This window comes from Leucoraja erinacea, chromosome 13, assembly GCF_028641065.1.
Source record: "Leucoraja erinacea ecotype New England chromosome 13, Leri_hhj_1, whole genome shotgun sequence".
Classification (NCBI taxonomy): domain Eukaryota; kingdom Metazoa; phylum Chordata; class Chondrichthyes; order Rajiformes; family Rajidae; genus Leucoraja; species Leucoraja erinaceus.
The window spans coordinates 54,086,969-54,106,931 of record NC_073389.1 but is presented as its reverse complement, the minus strand read 5'-3'; the positions used below and the strand labels follow the sequence as shown (position 1 = coordinate 54,106,931).

Sequence of the window (19,963 nt, the reverse complement as noted above, 5' to 3'; positions counted from 1 at the left end):
GAAGGGTTTCGACCCGAAACGTTGCCTATTTCCTTTGCTCCATAGATGCTGCTGCACCCGCTGAGTTTCTCCAGCTTTTTTGTGTACCTAGCATGGTTCATTGTTAGCTGGGGGGGGGGGGGGGGGGTGACAACAAGGAATACAATCTGAGAAAAATTAATCAGGATCACAGTGAAAGAATTAAATTCAATTCAACTTGAATGTCATTGCACAGATACAAGTATGGGTACAATGAAATGCAGTTTAGCGTCGGTCCGTAGTAATAGTGCAATATAGAAATAAAAATACAGAATAATCAAACAATGTGGACGGAGAGACTGGAGAAATCTATCGTCGGGACTCCGAGTTCAGCAAAGTGATAGTGTTGTTGTAGAAGCTGTTCCTCATCCTACTAGTACGAGACCTGAGGCTCCTGTACCACCTCCCTGATGGGAGGAGGGCAAACAGTCCATGGATGGGGTGGGAGGGTTTAGGAGATTGTGAGGGGATCTTATAGAAACTTACAACATTCTTAAGGGGTTGGACAGGCTAGATGCAGGAAGATTGCTCCCGATGTTGGGGAAGTCCAGGACAAGGGGTCACAGCTTAAGGATAAGGGGGAAATCCTTTAAAACCGAGATGAGAAGAACTTTTTTCACACAGAGAGTGGTGACTCTCTGGAACTCTCTGCCGCAGAGGGTAGTCGAGGCCACAGTTCATTGGCTATATTTAAGAGGGAGTTAGATGTGGCCCTTGTGGCTAAGGGGATCGGGGTATGGAGAGAAGGCAGGTACGGGATACTGAGTTGGATGATCAGCCATGATCATATTGAATGGCGGTGCAGGCTCGAAGGGCCGAATGGCCTCTACTCCTGCACCTAATTTCTATGTTTCTATGATCCCTCTTGTGTTTGACCCATTGTGTATCCTCGCTGTCTGCAGACTCGCTATGAATGAGGAGCAGTTCGTCAACATTGACCTGAACGATGACTACATCTGTGGCGTGTGTAAGATGGAGACGGCCAAGGAGATGCTGTCCTTTTGCCACATTTGCTTTGAGCTCAGCATTGAAGGTGAGAGTGCTCTTGAATGCCATTACCAGGGAAGTCGGTATCTAACCCTCGCCCTCTCTCCATCCCTCCCCACCCAAGTCGTACCAGCTTCAAAGTCGTCTCGTACACAAAAATGCTGGAGAAACTCAGCGGGTGCAGCAGCATCTATGGAGCGAAGGAAATAGGCAACGTTTCGGGCCGAAACCCAGAAGGGTTTCGGCCCGAAACGCTGCCTATTTCCTTCAGGATTTCGGCCCGAAACGTTGCCTATTTCCTTCAGGGTTTCGGCCCGAAACGTTGCCTATTTCCTTCAGGGTTTCGGCCCGAAACGTTGCCTATTTCCTTCAGGGTTTCGGCCCGAAACGTTGCCTATTTCCTTCAGGGTTTTGGCCCGAAACGTTGCCTATTTCCTTCAGGGTTTCGGCCCGAAACGTTGCCTATTTCCTTCAGGGTTTCGGCCCGAAACGTTGCCTATTTCCTTCAGGGTTTCGGCCCGAAACGTTGCCTATTTCCTTCAGGGTTTCGGCCCGAAACGTTGCCTATTTCCTTCAGGGTTTCGGCCCGAAACGTTGCCTATTTCCTTCAGGGTTTCGGCCCGAAACGTTGCCTATTTCCTTCAGGGTTTCGGCCCGAAACGTTGCCTATTTCCTTCAGGGTTTCGGCCCGAAACGTTGCCTATTTCCTTCAGGGTTTCGGCCCGAAACGTTGCCTATTTCCTTCAGGGTTTCGTCCCGAAACGTTGCCTATCTCCTTCGCTCCATAGATGCTGCTGCACCCGCTGAGTTTCTCCAGCATTTTTCTTTTCCAGCATCTGCAGTTCCCTCTTTAATAAACTTCAAAGTTGTCTCATTGAGTTGCATTGTCTATAACTCGTTTTCACCTAGCCCCTAGCTAACCACAGCCTGATTCCTTTATCATCCTTTGAACCTGCCCTTTGACAGTTTCTCCCACTGTCTCTGCCTCTTCCTTTCTTCGTCCCGCCCCCCCCCCCACCCTCTCATCAGTCGGAAGAAGGGTCTCGACCCGAAACGTCGCCTATTTCCTTCGCTCCATAGATGCTGCCTCGCCCGCTGAGTTTCTCCAGCATTTTTGTGTACCTTCGATTTTCCAGCATCTGCAGTTCCTTCTGAAACATCCTTTCTCATAGTTACTTGTCTGCATATCTTTCATTCATTTGTTCTATATATCTCTACATCACTGTCTACATATCTCTCATAGAAACATAGACAATAGGTGCAGGAGTAGAGGCCATTCGGCCCTTCGAGCCTGCACCGCCATTCAATATGATCATGGCTGATCATCCAACTCAGTATCCTGTACCTGCCTTCTGTCCATACCCCCTGATCCCTTTAGCCACAAGGGCCACATCTAACTCCCTCTTAAATATAGCCAATGAACTGTGGCCTCAACTACCTTCTGTGGCAGAGAATTCCACAGATTAATCACTCTCTAGGTCTCTCGTTTCACCCTCCCCTGACTCAGTCTGAAGAAGGGTCTCGACCCGAAACCTCACCCATTCCTTTTCTCCAGAGATGCTGCCTGACCCACTGAGTTGCTCCGGCATTTTTTTTTGTCAAAGTGGATAGAGAAGCTAGTTTACAGTTGACAAAATTAAGATATGAACCCTGTCGGTAGAGCAGGAATGTCTCGTTGAATTTCAGTAAAGGATTTTATCGGGATGGATCACAGCACGGTTTGAGAACTGCTCCATTACAGAGAGTTATGGACGCAGCCCAGACCATCACACAGACCAACCTCCCTTCCATTGACTCCATCTCCACCTCACGCTGCCTCGGCAAGGCCAGCAGCATCATCAAGGACCAGTCTCACCCCGGCCACTCCCTCTTCTCCCCTCTCCTGTTGAGCAAGTGGTACAGAAGTGTGAAAACGCACAGCTCCAGATTCAGGGACAGTTTCTTCCCGGCTGTTATCAGGCAACTGAACCATCCCACCACAACCAGACAGCGGTCCTGAACTACTATCTACCTCATTGTTGACCCTCGGACTATCCTTGATCGGACTTTACTGCCTTTACCTTGCACTAAACGTTATTCCTTTATCATGTATCTGTACACTGTGAATGGATCGACTGTAATCATGTATTGTCTTTCCGCTGACTGGTTAGCACGCAACAAAAGCTTTTCACTGTACCTCGGTACACGTGACAATAAACTAAACTCGAACTCAGACAGCACCCGTAGTCAGGATTGAACCCGGGTCTTTGGCGCTGTAAGGCATCAACTCTACCGCTGTGCCTCTGTGCCACCCCTTGACCCCCTCCCCCACCCCCTGACATTCAGCAACTTTACAATGGACTCCTGTTATCTTTAAAGTTAATATTTTACTTACAAACCATTGCCAGACATCTAGCCATGTACCAATTTGGACTTGGCGATAGTTTTGGAAGTTTGGACTAATGAACATGTCACAGGAAAGGAGTCAATAGACAGTAGGTGCAGGAGTAGGCCATTCGGCCCTTCGAGCCAGCACCGCCATCCAATGTGATCATGGCTGATCATCCCCAATCAGTACCCCGTTCCTGCCTTCTCCCCATATCCCCCGAATCCGCTATTTTTAAGAGCCCTATCTAACTCTCTCTTGGAAGTTTCCAGAGAACTGGCCTCCACCACCCTCTGAGGCAGAGAATTCCACAGACACGCACCTCTCTGTGAGAAAAAAGTGTTTCCTCATCTCCAAAAGGACTTGGAACCCAGGTAGTGGCTCCTTAAGAACCGGCCACAGCTCTTGGTGTCAAATGGGGGGCAGCACGGTGGCACAGCGGTAGAGTTGCTGCCTCACAGCGCCAGAGACCCGGGTTCGATCCTGACCTCGGGTGCAGTCTGTACTGAGTTTGTACGTTCTCCCCGTGACCACGGTGGTTTTCTCTGGGTGCTCCAGGCTCCGCCAACATCTCAAGGACGTGTAGGTTTGTAGATTAATCGGGCCTCTGTAAATTGCCCCTAGTGTGTAGGAAAATGGATGCGAAAGTTGAATAATATAAAACATGTGTGAACAGGAGATCGATGGTCGGTGTGGACTAGGTGGGCCGAAGGGCCTGTTTCCAAACTAAATTCTAAACGTCCCTTGTATTTGTTCAGGAATGAGTGGGTTAACCTATAATGAGCGTTTGTCGGCACTGGGCCCGTACTCGCTGGAGTTTAGAAGGATGAGGGGGGAACCTCATTGAAACATACAGAATAGTGAAAGGTCTGGATAGAGTGGATGTGGAGAGGATGTTTCCACTAGTGGGAGAGTCTAGGACTAGAGGTCACAGCCTCAGAGTTGAAGATGCGGAGACATTTCTTTAGTGAATCTATGGAATTCTTTGCCACAGATGGCTGTGGAGGCCACAAGTCAGTGGATATTTTTAAGGCAGAGATAGATAGATTCTTGATTAGTACAGGAGTCTGGGGTGTTATGGGGAGAAGGCAGGAGAATGGAGTTAGGAGGGAGAGATAGATCAGCCATAATTGAATGGCGGAGGTGAATTGATGGGCCGAATGGCCTAATTCTACTCCGATCACATATGACTTCATGACCTCACGGCGCCAGAGACCCGGGTTCGATCCTGACCTCTGGTGCAGTCTGTACGGAGTTTGTATATTCTTCCCGTGACCCCGTGGGTTTTCTCCGGGTGCTCTGGTTTCACCCACCATTCGAGTAGGAAGTGGATGAGAAAGTGGGAAAGCATTGAACTAGTGGGAACAGGTGATCGGTGGTCGGTATGGACTTGGAGGGCCGAAGGGCCTGTTTCCCCAGTACATCTCCAAACTAAAACGCTAAATATCCCTTCTATTGCCATCTCCCGCCCTTGTTCAGCTTCCATTTGATCACAGTCTTTAGCACCTTGACCTATTCAGTCATGTCTGATCTATCTCTCCCTCGAAACCCCATTCTCCTGCCTTCTCCCCATAACCCCTGACACCCGTGCTAACCAATCTATCTATCTCTTGCCTTATCTCTGGAACTCTCTGCCACAGAGGGTAGTTGAGGCCACAGTTCATTGGCTATATTTAAGAGGGAGTTAGATGTGGCCCTTGTGGCCAAGGGGATCAGAGGGTATGGAGAGAAGGCAGGTACGGGATACTGAGTTGGATGATCAGCCATGATCATATTGAATGGCGGTGCAGGCTCGAAGGGCCGTATGGCCTCTACTCCTGCACCTAAATTCTATGTTTCTATGTTAACAAATATCCATTGACTTGGCCTCCACAGCCTTCTGTGTCAAAGAATTCCATAGATTCACCAACCTTTGGTGACTCTGGCCTAATAAGTCCTGATTCACCTTTAATGAAGAAAGGTCTCGATCCGAAGTGTCACCCATTCCTGCTGCCTGACCCGCTGAGTTACTCCAGCATTTTGTGTCTATCATTGATGTTCCTGCCGACACTATTACTTTCACTTTCATGTTGGGTGGGTGCCTGAACTATGTATAGGAACAGAATATTATTAAAGAATAAAGGGCCTGTCCCTGCAATTTGTTTGTGAAAATAAACTAAACTGAAACTCAAGGTAGACATAAAATGCTGGAGTAACTTGGCGGGTCTGGATGGAAGGGAATAGGTGACGTTTCAGGTCGAGACCCTCCTTGAGACTGAGAAACTCAAACCTTGTCTGTAACTCAAAACACATTCTTTTTTTCCGCTCTCCTCCCCGGTTCCGATGAATTGACTTTCACCTGAAACATTAGCCCTGTTCCTATTCCCACGGATGCTGCCTGCCCATACAGGCGACATGTCGCGGAGTGACGCCTGTATGGTGGTGAGTAGTCGCCCAAAGAGTCGTACGTTTTTCTGGTTGCCGCTGGATTTTCAACATGTTGGAAATTTTCGGCAACCTGCTGCGACTATGATGGGTGCCGACAAGTCGCCGAAAAAATCTTGTAAGTGGGACAGGCCCTTTAGTTCTGCGAACTTCAGCTCCTTATGTCTCCTGTGCATCATGATCTTTCCAACTAAAAGAGAGGGAAAAATATAATTGCTTTTGAGTTTTAACGAGGAGATTAAAAAAAAACACAATATTTGAAATCGGCAAAAACAAAAAACATTTGATTACATTACTAATTACTTGATTACTTAAGAATAATGGGTGAGCCATTTAGAACGGAGACGAGGAAACACTTTTTCTCGCAGTGAGTTGTGAGTCTGTGGAATTCTCTGCCTCAGATGGCGATGGAGGCCAGTTCTCTGGGTACTTTCAAGAGAGAGCTGGATAGGGCTCTTAAAGATGGATATGGGGAGAAGGCAGGAACGGGGTACTGATTGGGGATGATCAGCCATGATCACATTGAATGGCGGTGCTGGCTCGAAGGGCCGAATGGCCTCTACTCCTGTTCCTGTTGTCTATTGTCGATTATTGCTTGTTTAGTTAATTTAGTTTAGTTTATTGTCACGTGTACCGAGGTACAGTGAAACGCTTTTGTTGCTCGCTATCCAGTCAGTAGAAAGACAGCACATGATTACAATCGAGCCGTCCACAGTGTTACAGGGTTGTAAATTCCACAAGGCTGCAGAGAATACATCCACTGACGGTGCTTTCCACTGTTAAGACCTGTCTTTGTGGTATTTGTGATTTATTTCGAACATTCCGATGAGCTCATCATTTCTGGAAGTCGATTAGTCAATAGCAGGAAACCTGTGAGAAAATCAAACGCGGGGATGTTCAGCAGGTCGGGCAGCGTCCGTGGAAATCGAAACGGGTCTCATGTTTCAGGTGAAAGTCAATTCATTGGAACCGGGGAGGGAGAGGGGAAAACAAGAATGTGTTTTGAATTACAGACGAGGTTTGAGTTTCTCAGTCTCAAGGAGATGTCTCGACCTGAAACATAGAAACATAGAAATTAGGTGCAGGAGTAGGCCATTCGGCCCTTCGAGCCTGCACCGCCATTCAATATGATCATGGCTGATCATCCAACTCAGTATCCCGTACCTGCCTTCTCTCCATACCCCCTGATCCCCTTAGCCACAAGGGCCACATCTAACTCCCTCTTAAATATAGCCAATGAACTGGCCTCGACTACCCTCTGTGGCAGAGAGTTCCAGAGATTCACCACTCTCTGTGTGAAAAAAGTTCTTCTCAACTCGGTTTTAAAGGATTTCCCCCTTATCCTTAAGCTGTGACCCCTTGCCCTGGACTTCCCTAACATCGGGAACAATCTTCCTGCATCTAGCCTGTCCAACCCCTTAAGAATTTTGTAAGTTTCTATAAGATCCCCCCTCAATCTCCTAAATTCTAGAGAGTATAAACCAAGTCTATCCAGTCTTTCTTCATAAGACAGTCCTGACATCCCAGGAATTAGTCTGGTGAACCGTCTCTGCACTCCCTCTATGGCAATAATGTCCTTCCTCAGATTTGGAGAACAAAACTGTACGCAATACTCCAGGTGTGGTCTCACCAAGACCCTGTACAACTGCAGTAGAACCTCCCTGCTCCTATACTCAAATCCTTTTGCAATGAAAGCTAACATACCGTTCGCTTTCTTTACTGCCTGCTGCACCTGCATGCCTACCTTCAATGACTGGTGTACCATGACACCCAGGTCTCGCTGCATCCCCCCCTTTCCCAATCGGCCACCATTTAGATAATAATCTGCTTTCCCATTCCCATTTTGCCACCAAAATGGATAACCTCACATTTATCCACATTATACTGCACCTATTTGTCACCTATTCCTTCAATCCAGAGACGTCAAGTTACTCCAGCATTTTATGTCTATCTTGACTTCCAGTTTAGTTTATTGTCACGTGTACCGAGGTACAGTGCAAAGCTTATGTTGCGTGCTAACCAGTCAGCAGAAAGACACCACATGATTACAATCGAGCCGTCCACATATACAAGATAAAAGGAATAACATGGCTAATAGACGATAGACAATAGGTGCAGTAGGAGGCCATTCAGCCCTTCGAGCCTGCACCGCCATTCAATGTGATCGTGGCTGATCATCTCCAATTCCTGCCTTCTCCCCATATCCCCCTGACTCCGCTATCTTTAGCTAGCCCTATCCAGAGAAACGGCCTCCACCGCCCTCTGAGGCAGAGAATTCCACACTCGCAACTCTCTGTGTGAAAAAGCGTTTCCTCGTCTCCGTTCTAAACGGCTTACCCCTTATTCTTAAACACTAATGTTTAGTGCCGGGTAAAGTCCCATCAAAGATAGTCCGAGGGTCTCCAATGAGGTAAATAGTAGCTCAGGACTGATCTCTGGGTTGTGGGGAGGATGGTTCTGAACTGAACTGGGGCGGAAGAGACAGGACGAGGGGAATATCCATAACAGGGTGAGGCCAAGATTGCTGGAGAGATAAGTTGTAGACTTTCCGCCAGTTGGTTGGGGATGTTTATCGGATGACAACACATGCAAAGTGGGGGACATTTTTTGCAAAATCCACGGCAAAGGGATCTGCATATCGGGCCGTGTAGAAGTCAGTGTAGAAACCACAGGTGGATACAGGCAGTGAAGGTAATTACGTTAACCGAATCGTACCATTTACTTTATACGTTCGACTTTGGACGAACAGCGTGGAAATAGGCCCTTCAGCTCGCCGAGTCCACGCTGCCCGGTGATTTTTCACCCTCCTCCCCACAGTACAGTAGCACTCCTACACACTAGGGGCAATTTAATAATTTTACTGAAGCCAATTAGCCGACAAAGATGTCCGTCTTTGGAGTGTGGGAGGAAACCGGAGCTCCTGGAGTGAACCCACATGGTCACAGGGAGTGTGGGAGGAAACCGGAGGACTGTCTGTACGGAGTTTGCAGGTTCTCCCCGTGACCGTGTGGGTTTTCTACGGGTGCTGTCTGTACGGAGTTTGCACATTTTCCCCGTGACCGTGTGGGTTTTCTACGGGTGCTCCGGTTTCCTCCCACACTCCAAAGACGGACATCTTTGTTGGCTAATTGGCTTGTGTGTGTAGGATGGTGCTGGTGTACGGTGGGTCGAAGGGACTGTCTTTCTGAGGTCCTTTGTCCCCGCAAGCTGATGTCACCTTGTACATTCACAGTGATCTTATTTGTGGAGCTGTTGCTGATTCTACAACTCGTAAAACCTTGCAGGCATTTAATCTGTTGAAGGTCAAATTGGAGGCCAAGTCAGTGTGTGTTTTTAAGGCAGAGATAGGTAGTTTCTTGATCAGTGCGGGTGTCAGGGGTTATGGGGAGAAGGCAGGAGAATGGGGTTGTGTTGGGAAGAGATAGATCAGCCATGATTGAATGGCAGAGTAGAATTGATGGGCCGAATGGTCTGATTCTGCTCTTCAGACTTATGAACCTATGAACTAAATGTCAGAACATGTCTGAGATGTGGTCATGTGAGGAGAAGTCTCCATTAAGGGACCAGCGATACATTTTGCTTTCTGTACTTCATTTAGAAAATGAGACAAAGACAATAGGTGCAGGGGTAGGCCATTCGGCCCTTCGAGCCAGCTCCACCATTCAATGTGATCATGGCTGATCATCCCCAATCAGTACCCCGTTCCTGCCTTCTCCCCGAACCTTTTGATTCCATTTTCCCTAAGAGCTAAATCTAACTCTCTCTTGAAAACATCCAGTGAATTGGCCTCCACTGCCTTCAGTGGCAGAGAATTCCACAGATTCACAACTCTCTGGGTGAAAAAGTATTTCCTCGTCTCAGTCCTGAATGGCCGACCCCTTATTCTTAAACTGTGTGAGTCTTGTGTTTATCGGTGAGGGAGAGGGGTGGGGAGATTGTAACCTTCACGTGGTCCGCCCTGTACCGATGAATGCAATCAACGTGGCATGCACAATCACACAAGATTGAATAGAACAGGTTGTCCTACAGCTTCAGTCTGTGCATGCCGTACACAAGAAGAAGAAGCAGAGGGAGAGAGAGAGAGAATGAAAGCAGGCCCTTCAGCCCATCAAGTCTATTGATCACCCACTCACTAGTTCTATGTAAGCCTACCTTCTCATCCACTCCTGTAACTCAGGAACGTTCCACTGGCCTCTTGCATGTTGCACAGTGCGTGACCCTGTGGGTGTGCAGAAAGCACAATACATACTGTGCCTGCTCACCCACTTGTAATGCTGCATTTTGGCTGACCCAGTTGTCACTTTGTTCCACTGATTAGTCTCGAAATAGGTTTTGTGCGATGCAATGAATTCAACTTCTCTTTAGTCTAGTTTATATACCAGCGATCCCCGCATATTAACGCTAGCGAGCGCGCACACACACTGACAGACACACACAGAGACACACACAGACACACACACACACATACACATGCGCACACACACAGAGACGCACACACAGAGACGCACACACAGAGACGCACACACACAGACGCAGACGCACACACAGACACAGACACAGACACACACACACACTTCAAAATCCCAACGGCGACAAAAAAATGTTGCGACACTTGAAAAACCACCGCGCATCAATACGTCATCACGCGGCGTATTTTTCGGTGACCTGATACGTCAGTCAATGATGCCGACAGTTGCCGAAAAATATCGCCAAGTGGGACAGGCCCTTAAGTGTGTGGGGATCACCGGTCTGCATCGACTCGGTGGGCCGAAGGGCCCGTTTCCACGCTGTATAACTAAACTAAATAAACTTTGCAAGAACTTTAATAAATGAAACTTGATGCTACAGTATATAAGGAGATATTTGTACGGATTACTTTAAATTTAGTTGAATGCACCGGTGTTTGGGATTGTTTTTTAAAGGAGGTGGAGAGGTTAATGACTAGAATAGTGATGAGCAATTTGAGAGGGTGATACGACCAAGTCCAGTTTAGTTCACCGTTGCGTGCTAACCAGTCAGCGGAAAGACAACACATGATTACAATCGAGCCGTCCACAGTGTATTAGATATTGTGATAAGGGAATGACGTTTAGTGCAAGGTAAAGCCAGCAAAGTCCGATCAAGGATAGTCCGAGGGTCACCAATGAGGTAGATAGTAGTTCAGGACCGCTCTCTGGTTGTGAAGGGTAAGAATGGAGGAGAAATTGGATTGATCTGAAAGCAGCGATGAGAGGGGAAGTCTAGGATTATCCTCCGCCACTCCCAGTCTGAATCACCTCGACTCGACAGACTCTAGGCATTTTTATATTAGAACTTGAGCCAACAGGATGTTTGAGTCACACACACTGCATTTCAGGTGCTACTGAGAAAATGCCCACAAGCATAATTTAGCAACTGGGCTAGTCCCTTTTGCTTGCCTTTGGCCCACAGCCCACTAAATAAACCCTTCCGATCCATCAAGATAGACACAATATCACACCGTGATAGGGCGATCACGGTGGCGCAGCGCTAGAGTTGCTGCCTCACAGCGCCGGAGACCCGTGTTCCATCCTGCCTACGGGCGCTGTCTGTACGGAGTTTGTACTCCCTACAGACAGGATAAGAGGGAAGAGGAAAGTCTTTTAGGACCGTGGATAAGAAGGAAGTCTTTTAGGACCGAGATGAGAAAAACATTTTTCATACAGAGAGTGGTGAATCTGTGGAATTCTCTGCCACAGAAGGTGGTTGAGGCCACAGTTTATTGGCTATATTTAAGAGGGAGTTGGATGTGGCCCTTGTGGCTAAAGGGATCAGGGGTTATGGAGAGAAGGCAGGTACGGGATACTGAGTTGGATGATCAGCCATGATCATATCGAATAGCGGTCGGTGCAGGCTCGAAGGGCCGAATGGCCTCTACTCCTGCACCTATTTGCTATGTTTCTATGTAGGTTCTCCCCGTGACCTGCGTGGGTTTTCTCCAAGATCTTCGGTTTCCTCCCACACTCCAAAAACTAACGGATTTGTAGGTTAATTGGCTTGGCATAAATGTAAATTGTCCCTAGTGGGTGTAGGATAGTGTTAATGTCAACAAAATAGAGAGAGTACAGAGGAGATTTACTAGAATGTTGCCTGGGTTTCAACAACTAAGTTACAGAGATAGGTTGAATAAGTTAGGTCTTTATTCTCTGGAGCGCAGAAGGTTAAGGGGGGACTTGATAGAGGTCTTTAAAATGATGAGAGGGTTAGACAGAGTTGACGTGGACAAGCTTTTCCCACTGAGAGTAGGGAAGATTCAAACAAGAGGACATGACTTCAGAATTAAGGGACAGAAGTTTAGGGGTAACATGAGGGGGAACCTCTTTACTCAGAGAGTGGTAGCGGTGTGGAATGAGCTTCCAGTGGAAGTGGTGGAGGCAGGTTCATTGGTATCATTTAAAAAATAAATTGGATAGGCATATGGATGAGAAGGGAATGGCGGGTTATGGTATGAGTGCAGGCAGGTGGGACTAAGGGGAAAAAAAAGTTGTTCGGCACGGACTTGTAGGGCCGAGATGGCCTGTTTCCGTGCTGTAATTGTTATATGGTTATATGGTTATAATGTGAGGGGATCGCTGGTCGGCACGGACCCGGTGGGCCGAAGGGCCTGTTCCTGTGCAGTATCTCTAAACTGAACTAAACTGCAACATGACCTCCCAACTTCAATACTCGATACTCTGCACTGTGAAGCTGCAGTTCTGTTGTGCAGTCGGCGATGAATAAAATCTGAACCTGCTGAAAAAGAAAAAAGAAATCTATATGTTGGAACAAATCTAGAAGGGTCTTGACCAGAAACATCGCCCATTCCTTCTCTCCAGACTTGCTGCCTCTTCTGCTGAGTTACTCCAGCATTTTGTGTCTGCCTATATGTTGGAAATGCAAGCAATGGGGTTAGAGCGTGTGAATAATCTGACATAGTTGCATTGGAGGTGATGGGAAAGAGTCTTTTGTGTCTGTATTGTGTCTGGGTGACTCACTCCACTAGCTGTCTGCTGATCAAAGGCTGATTGAACAAGCACAGTCTTGCTCGATTAGAATATTATTTTGCTCTCGGCTTATTCCGTCAAATCAAAGCACGAGGAGAGAGGAACAATGGGCCGGTATTAGTTTAGTTTGGTTTAGTGAACTATTATCTACCTCAGTGGTGACCCTCGGACTATCCTTGATTGGACTTTGCTGGCTTTACCTTGCACTAAACGTTATTCCCTTATCATGTATCTGTACACTGTAAATGTTTAAGAAGGAACAGCAGATTCTGGAAAAATCGAAGGTAGACAAAAATGCTGGAGAAACTCAGCGGGTGAGGCAGCATCTATTGAGCGAAGGAATAGGTGACGTTTCTTCAAACTGATGAAGAAAGGTCTCGACCCGAAACGTCACCTATTCCTTCGCTCCGTAGATGCTGCCTCACCCGCTGAGTTTCTCCAGCATTTTTGTCTGCCTTTGTACATCGTAAACGGCTCGATTGTAATCACGTGTTGTCTTTCCAATGGCCACGCCGACCATCGATCGCCTGTTCACCACCCACTCCGTCTCCGACCTCTCTGTCCTGGGCCTCCTCCATGGCCAGAGCGAGCAACACCGGAAATTGGAGGAACAGCACCTCATATTCCGCTTGGGGAGTCTGCATCCTGGGGGCATGAACATTGAATTCTCCCAATTTTGTTAGCCCTTGCTGTCTCCTCCCCTTCCTATTTCTCCCTCAGCCCTCGGGCTCCTCCTCCTCCTTTTTGTTTCTTCTCCCCCCCCCCCCCACCCCCCCATCAGTCTGAAGAAGGGTTTTGGCCCGAAACGTTGCCTGTTTCCATCGCTCCATAGATGCTGCTGCACCTGCTGAGTTTCTCCAGCATTTTTGTGTACCCTAGTTCCATGTTATCCCATGTTATCTTCCTCTCCATCTCCCCACCTCCCACCCCCTCCCCCTCTCCACCCCAAGTCCCTCCCCCTCTCCACCCCAAGTCCCTCCCCCTCTCCACCCCAAGTCCCTCCCCCTCTCCACCCCAAGTCCCTCCCCCTCTCCACCCCAAGTCCCTCCCCCTCTCCACCCCAAGTCCCCCTCCCCCCCAAGTCCCTCCCCCTCTCCACCCCAAGTCCCTCCCCCTCTCCACCCCAAGTCCCACCCCCTCTCCCTCCAAGTCCCACCCCTCTCCACCCCAAGTCCACCCCCCTCCACCCCAAGTCCCCCCCCTCCCCTCCAAGTCCCACCCCCTCCCCTCCAAGTCCCACCCCCCCCTCCACCCCCCTCCCCCAAGTCCCCTCCAAGTCCCACCCCCTCCCCCCCAAGTCCCCCCCCAAGTCCCACCCCCCTCCCCCCAAGTCCCACCCCCTCCCCCCAAGTCCCACCCCCTCTCCCCCGCAAGTCCCACCCCCTCTCCCCCCTCCCTCCCCCTCCCTCCAAGTCCTCCCCACCCCCAAGTCCCACCCCCCTCTCCCCCAAATCCACCCCCCCCCATCCCCTCCCCTCTGCCTCCCCCTCCCTCCCCCAGGTCCCCATCCCATTCTGCTGCTGCCCTTTGGGCCTGAGTTAACGCCTTGTTACCTGTTCCAGGTGTGCCCAGGTGCAGCCTGCTCCACACGGAGTCCGTGCGTGGCCACCGCGAGTGCTTCGAGAAGTGTCACCTCATCGCCAGCCAGGACCAGCCCCGCTCCAGGTCCACCAAGACCACCTACAGGGACGTGAAGGAGATCCTCAGCAGGAAGATCGGCCAGATAATCCACTACGCCCAGAACCACCACCCGGACCCTGACCTCCGCGGCTGCCGGCCGGCCCAGGTCAGAGGTGGCGACCTCGACCTCGACCCCGCCTGCCTGCGGACGCACTTCCACCAGCCCAACGGGTCCCAGTTGCCCCGTTACTCCCCCCGCTGGCTGGAGGCGGGAGCGCCGGCATACTCGCAGTGTACCCGGGGCATCTTGGTGCAGGAGCGGCGGTCTGGGATTGGCCTGGGAGCGGACGCCAGCGGAGAAGCTCGATGGTCAAGAGAAGATCGGCTCCCCATGGACAACCCTGGGGGGGCCCAGTGTCACCCACGCTACGCACGAGACGACTGTGAGTACCACCACCACCACCAGCAACAACGCACACCGCCTCACGGCACTGATTAGTACAGGTGTCAAGGCCCAATAGACCATGGGATATATGGGCCAATTGGCAGGCAGGTGGGGACTAGTACAGCTGGGACATGTCGGTCAATGTGGGCAAGTTTGGGCCGAAGGGGGTATTTCCACAACCAAGGGGAAGTGTCCCTCTCCAAATACCCCAGAACAGAAACGGGCACTTGAGACTAGATGGGCTGAATGGCCTAATTCTGCTCCAATCACTTTAGTTTAGTTTAGAGATACAGCATGGTAACAGGCCCTTAGGCCCACTGAATCCATGCCGACCTGCGATCCCCACACATTAACAATATCCTACACACACTAGGCAATTTGAAATGTCCTCAGTGAGGTTAATGGGAGGTCAAGACCGTTCTCTAGTTGATGATAGAATGACAACAGGTGAGAAGAAACTGTCCCTGAATCTGGAGGTGTGCGTTTTCACACTTCTGTCCCTCTTGCCTGAGGGGAGAAGAGGGATTGACCGGGGTGAGACCAATCCTTGATGATGCTGCTGGCCTTGCAGAGGCAGCGCAAAGTGGAGATGGAGTCACTGGAAGGGAGGTTGGTTTGTTTGATGGTCTGGGCTATCTTCCAATACAGTTTTCAGTAGGCCATTCGGCCCTTCGAGTCAGCACCGCCATTCAATATGATCATGGCTGATCATCCAACTCAGTATCCCGTACCTGCCTTCTCTCCATACCCTCTGATCCCCTTAGCCACAAGGGCCAAATCTAACTCCCTCTTAAATATAGCCAATGAACTGGCCTCAACTACCCTCTGCGGCAGAGAGTTCCAGAGATTCACCACTCTCTTCTCATCTCGGTTTTAAAGGATTTCCCCCTTATCCTTAAGTTTCCCCCTTATCCCTTGATTCGGTTAGCCCTAAGAGCTAAATCTAACTTTCTCTTGAAAACATCCAGTGAATTGGCCTTCTATGGCAGAGAATTCCACAGATTCACAACTCTCTGGGTGTAAAAGTTTTTCCTCATCTAAGTCCTAAATGGTCGACCCCTTATTCTTAAACTGTGTGACCCCTGGTTCTGGACTCCACCAACATGGGGGAACATTTTTCCTGCATCTAGCCTGTCCAATCAGTTAAGAATTTTATATGTTTCTATAAGATGTTTCTGCAGTTGTACAGGGGCCTAGTTAAACCACACCTGGAGTATTGTGTGCACAATAGAGGCAGGAAACATGTTCCTGATGTTGGGGGAGTCCCGAACCAGGGGCCACAGTTTAAGAATAAGGTGTGAGCCATTTAGAACGGAGATGAGGAAACAGAGAGTTGTGAGTCTATGGAATTCTCTGCCTCGGAGAGCGGTGGAGGCCTGTTCTCTGGAAACTTTCAAGAGAGAGCTAGATAGGATTCTTAAAGATAGTGGAGTCGGGGGATATGGGGAGAAAGCAGGAACGGGGTACTGATTGGGGATGATCCATTAAATGGCAGTGCTGGCTTGAAGGGCCAAATGGCCTACTCCTGCACCTTTTGTCTATTGTCTAAGATTACCTCCTCATCCTTCTAAATTCCAGTGAATATGAGCCCATTTGATCCCTTCTTCCTGATGGCAGGAATGAGATGAGAGCATGGCCAGGGTGGTGTGGGGTCCTTGATGATGTTGCTGCTTTTCTGAGGCAGCGATTATTTTGCAAAACGACTCCAGTGCAGGGCCTTTGAGGGAGCGCAAGAGGAAGAAACATAATTGCCTCACCGTTAACCAACGGGCCGTTATTTCACAAGCTAGGATGATGGGGAAACACTTTGCAAACAGAGTTGTGAAAAGGCACACCTCCCAATTCAGGGACAGTCCCTTCCCAGCAGTTACCAGGCGACTGAACCCCTCTCTCACCGACTAGAAATTGCAGCGAATTGTGGACGCAGCCCAGACCATCACGCAAACCAACCTCCCTTCCATTGACTGCATGTACACCTCACGCTGCCTCGACAAGGCCAGCAGCATCATCAAGGACCAGTCGCACCCCGCCCACTCCCTCTTCTCCCCTCTCCCATCTGGCAAAAGGTACAGAAGTGTGAAAATACACACCTCCAGTCTGAAGAAGGGTCTCGACCCGAAACGTCACCTATTCCTTCGCTCCATAGATGCTGCCTCACCCGCTGAGTTTCTCCAGCATTTTTGTCGACCTCCAGATTCAGGGACTGTTTCTTCCCAGCTATTATCAGGCAACTGAACCATCCTCTCATTTACCTCTTAGGAGCTATTTAATTTGGACTTTATCTTGCACTAAATGGCGTATTCTTTATCTGTGCCCTGTGGATGGCATGGTTGCAATCATGAATATAGTGCATTCAGGAAGTATTCAGACCCCTTCACTTTTTCCACATTTTGTTACGTTGCAGGCTTATTCTAAAATAGATTAAATTCTTGTTTTTTAATCATCATTCTACACACAATACCCCAGAATAGAAAAGCAAAAACAGGTGTTCAGAAATTTTAATTCCCAGTACTTGTTTCTGTTTAAACACTTGTTTTCACTTCTTCATTCTGGGGTAGATCGATGATAAAAAAAAAGAATTTCATCCATTTTAAAATAAGGCTGTAACGTAACAAATGTGGAAAGAGTGAATGGGTCTGACTAAACATAGAAAATAGGTGCAGGAGGAGGCCATTCGGCCCTTCGAGCCAGCACTGCCATTCATTGTGATCATGGCTGATCGTCTCCAATCAATAACCCGTGCCTGCCTTCTCCCCATATCCCTTGACTCCACTAGCCCCTAGAGCTCTATCTAACTCTCTCTTAAATCCATCCAGTGACTTGGCCTCCACTGCCCTCTGTGGCAGGGAGTTCCATAAATTCACAACTTTCTGGGTGAAAATGTTTTTTTTTTTCTCACCTCAGTCTTAAATAACCTCCCCTTTATTCTAAGACTGTGTGGCCCCTGGTTCTGGACTCGCCCAACATTGGGAACATTTTTCCTGCATCTGGCTTGTCCAGTCCTTTTATAATTTTATATGTTTCCATACGATCCCCCCCTCATCCTTCTAAAATCCAGTGAATACAAGCCCAGTCTTTTCAATCTTTCATCATATGACAGTCCCGCCATCCCAAGGATCAATCTCGTGAACCTACGCTGCACTGCCTCAATCACAAGGATGTCCTTCCTCAAATTAGGAGACCAAAACTGTACACAATACTCCAGATGTATTTATACTTCAAAATACTTCTGACTACTTTCTGAATGCACTGTGTATCTTTCCGCTGACTGGATAGCTGGCAACATAAGATTTTCACTGCACACATGACACTAAATGAAACTAGGCTCAACTAAAATAAATTAAAACTAAATACTGGAGGAAGGAACTACAGATGCGAAGCAAAATATAAAATGCTGGAGAAGGCTTAATGCTGAATAGCTAAGAAGGGTCTGGACATGAAACGTCACCCATTCTTTCTCTCCAGAGATGCTGCCTGTCCAGCTGAGCTAAACTAATCTAAACCCAAGCATGAAGATAGACACAAAGTGCTGGAGTTACTCAGTGGGTCAGGCAGCAGCTCTGGAGAAAAAGGATGGGTGATGTTTCAGGTCGGGACCCATCTTCAGGGGTAAACTAAGCATCGATGCATTAGATTAGTCTAAAGAAGGGTCTCGACCCATTCCTTCTATCCAGAGATGCTGCCTGACCCGCTGAGTTGCTCCAGCATTTTGGCCATCCAGTTTAAACTAGCATCTGCGATAAATCTCTGTTCATTAGGATGATTCACACGTGATTGTTCAGAACATGCCTCACGCTGCCTCAGCAAGGCCAACAGCATCATCAAGGACCAACGACTCCTCCACATTCCTCATTGTGATGGAAGGAGAAAAAAAGTTCAATATCTTCTCTTTTTTGTTCTTCCTGATCTAAAATCAGTCCCCCTTTCCTGCTTTCTCCCCATATCCCTTGATTCCGATAGCCCTTAGAGCTAAATCTAACTTTCCCTTGAAAACATCCAGTGAATTGGCCTCCACTGCCTTCTGTGCAGAGAATTCCACAGATTCACAACTCTCTGGGTGAAGAAGTTTTTCCTCATCTCAGTCCTAAATGGCCTGCCCCTTATTCGTAAACTGTGTGACCCCTGGTTCTGGACTGCCCAAACATGGGGAACATGTTTCCTGCATCAAGCCTGTCCAATCCCTTAAGAATTATATATGTTTCTATAAGAACCCCTCTCATCCTTCTAAATTCCAAGGATTCTAAATAATCACGGACCACTCTCTCCCCCGGCCACTCCCTCTTCTCCCCTCTCCCATCAGGAAAAAGGTACAGAAGTGTGAAAACGCACACCTCCAGATTCAGGGGCAGTTTCTTCCCGGCTGTTATCGGGCAACTGAACCATCCCACCACAACCAGAGAGCGGTCCTGAACTACTATCTACCTCATTGGTGACCCTCGGACTATCCTTGATCGGATTTTGCTGGCTTTACCTTGCACTAAACGTTATTCCCTTATCATGTATCTGTACACTGTGGACGTCTCGATTGTAATCATGTGTTGTCTTTCTGCTGACTGGTTAGCACGGAGCAAAAGCTTTTCACTGTACCTCAGTACAATACGATAGAACTTTATTGATTCCAGGAGGGAAATTAAAGTTACGAGTTGGGAAGGATTGGGGATGTGCTAAGATTGGAGTGGGGGGTGGTCAGTCTCAGTCTAGCCCACGACAGAAGGGGGAGGTGTTAGTTGTACAGTTTGATAGCCACAGGGAAGAAGGATCTCCTGTGGCGTTCTGTGTTGCATCTTGGTGGAACCCGTCTGTTGCTGAAGGTGCTCCTCAAGTTGACCAGTGTGTGTCATGGAGGGGGGGGGAGGGGGGGGGGGGGGGGGGTACTACTCGTGACAATAAACTAAACTGAAACCCTGTCTTGAAGCCGGGAGCTGCTTTCAGTGACGTGCTGAGCTTGACAATGTTGACGCCTGGGCCAGTGTACGAGGTGGTGTTTTGTAATCCCATTCCTCCCCCGCTCTTGTTTCCTTGCTGTGCCGTCTCAGCCCAGCACAGCTTCCATTCTCACTGACTCCCAGACCCTATTGGGATGACATCCTTAACGGAGTTTGT

At 48.7% G+C, this 19,963-nt stretch overlaps 1 protein-coding gene across 2 annotated transcripts in view; it reads left to right on the top strand.

Annotated features, from left to right (window-relative positions):
* The window catches only part of c13h21orf91 (chromosome 13 C21orf91 homolog), a 40,928-nt gene that overhangs the window by 12,785 nt on the left and 8,180 nt on the right, over positions 1-19,963 (top strand). For both annotated transcript variants that reach the window (XM_055645256.1, XM_055645257.1), the window contains exons 2-3: positions 921-1,051; positions 14,358-14,858. In XM_055645256.1, the coding sequence (XP_055501231.1) occupies positions 928-1,051; positions 14,358-14,858 (625 nt within the window). In that variant the 5' untranslated portion in view covers positions 921-927. The remainder of the gene's footprint in view (positions 1-920; positions 1,052-14,357; positions 14,859-19,963) is intronic.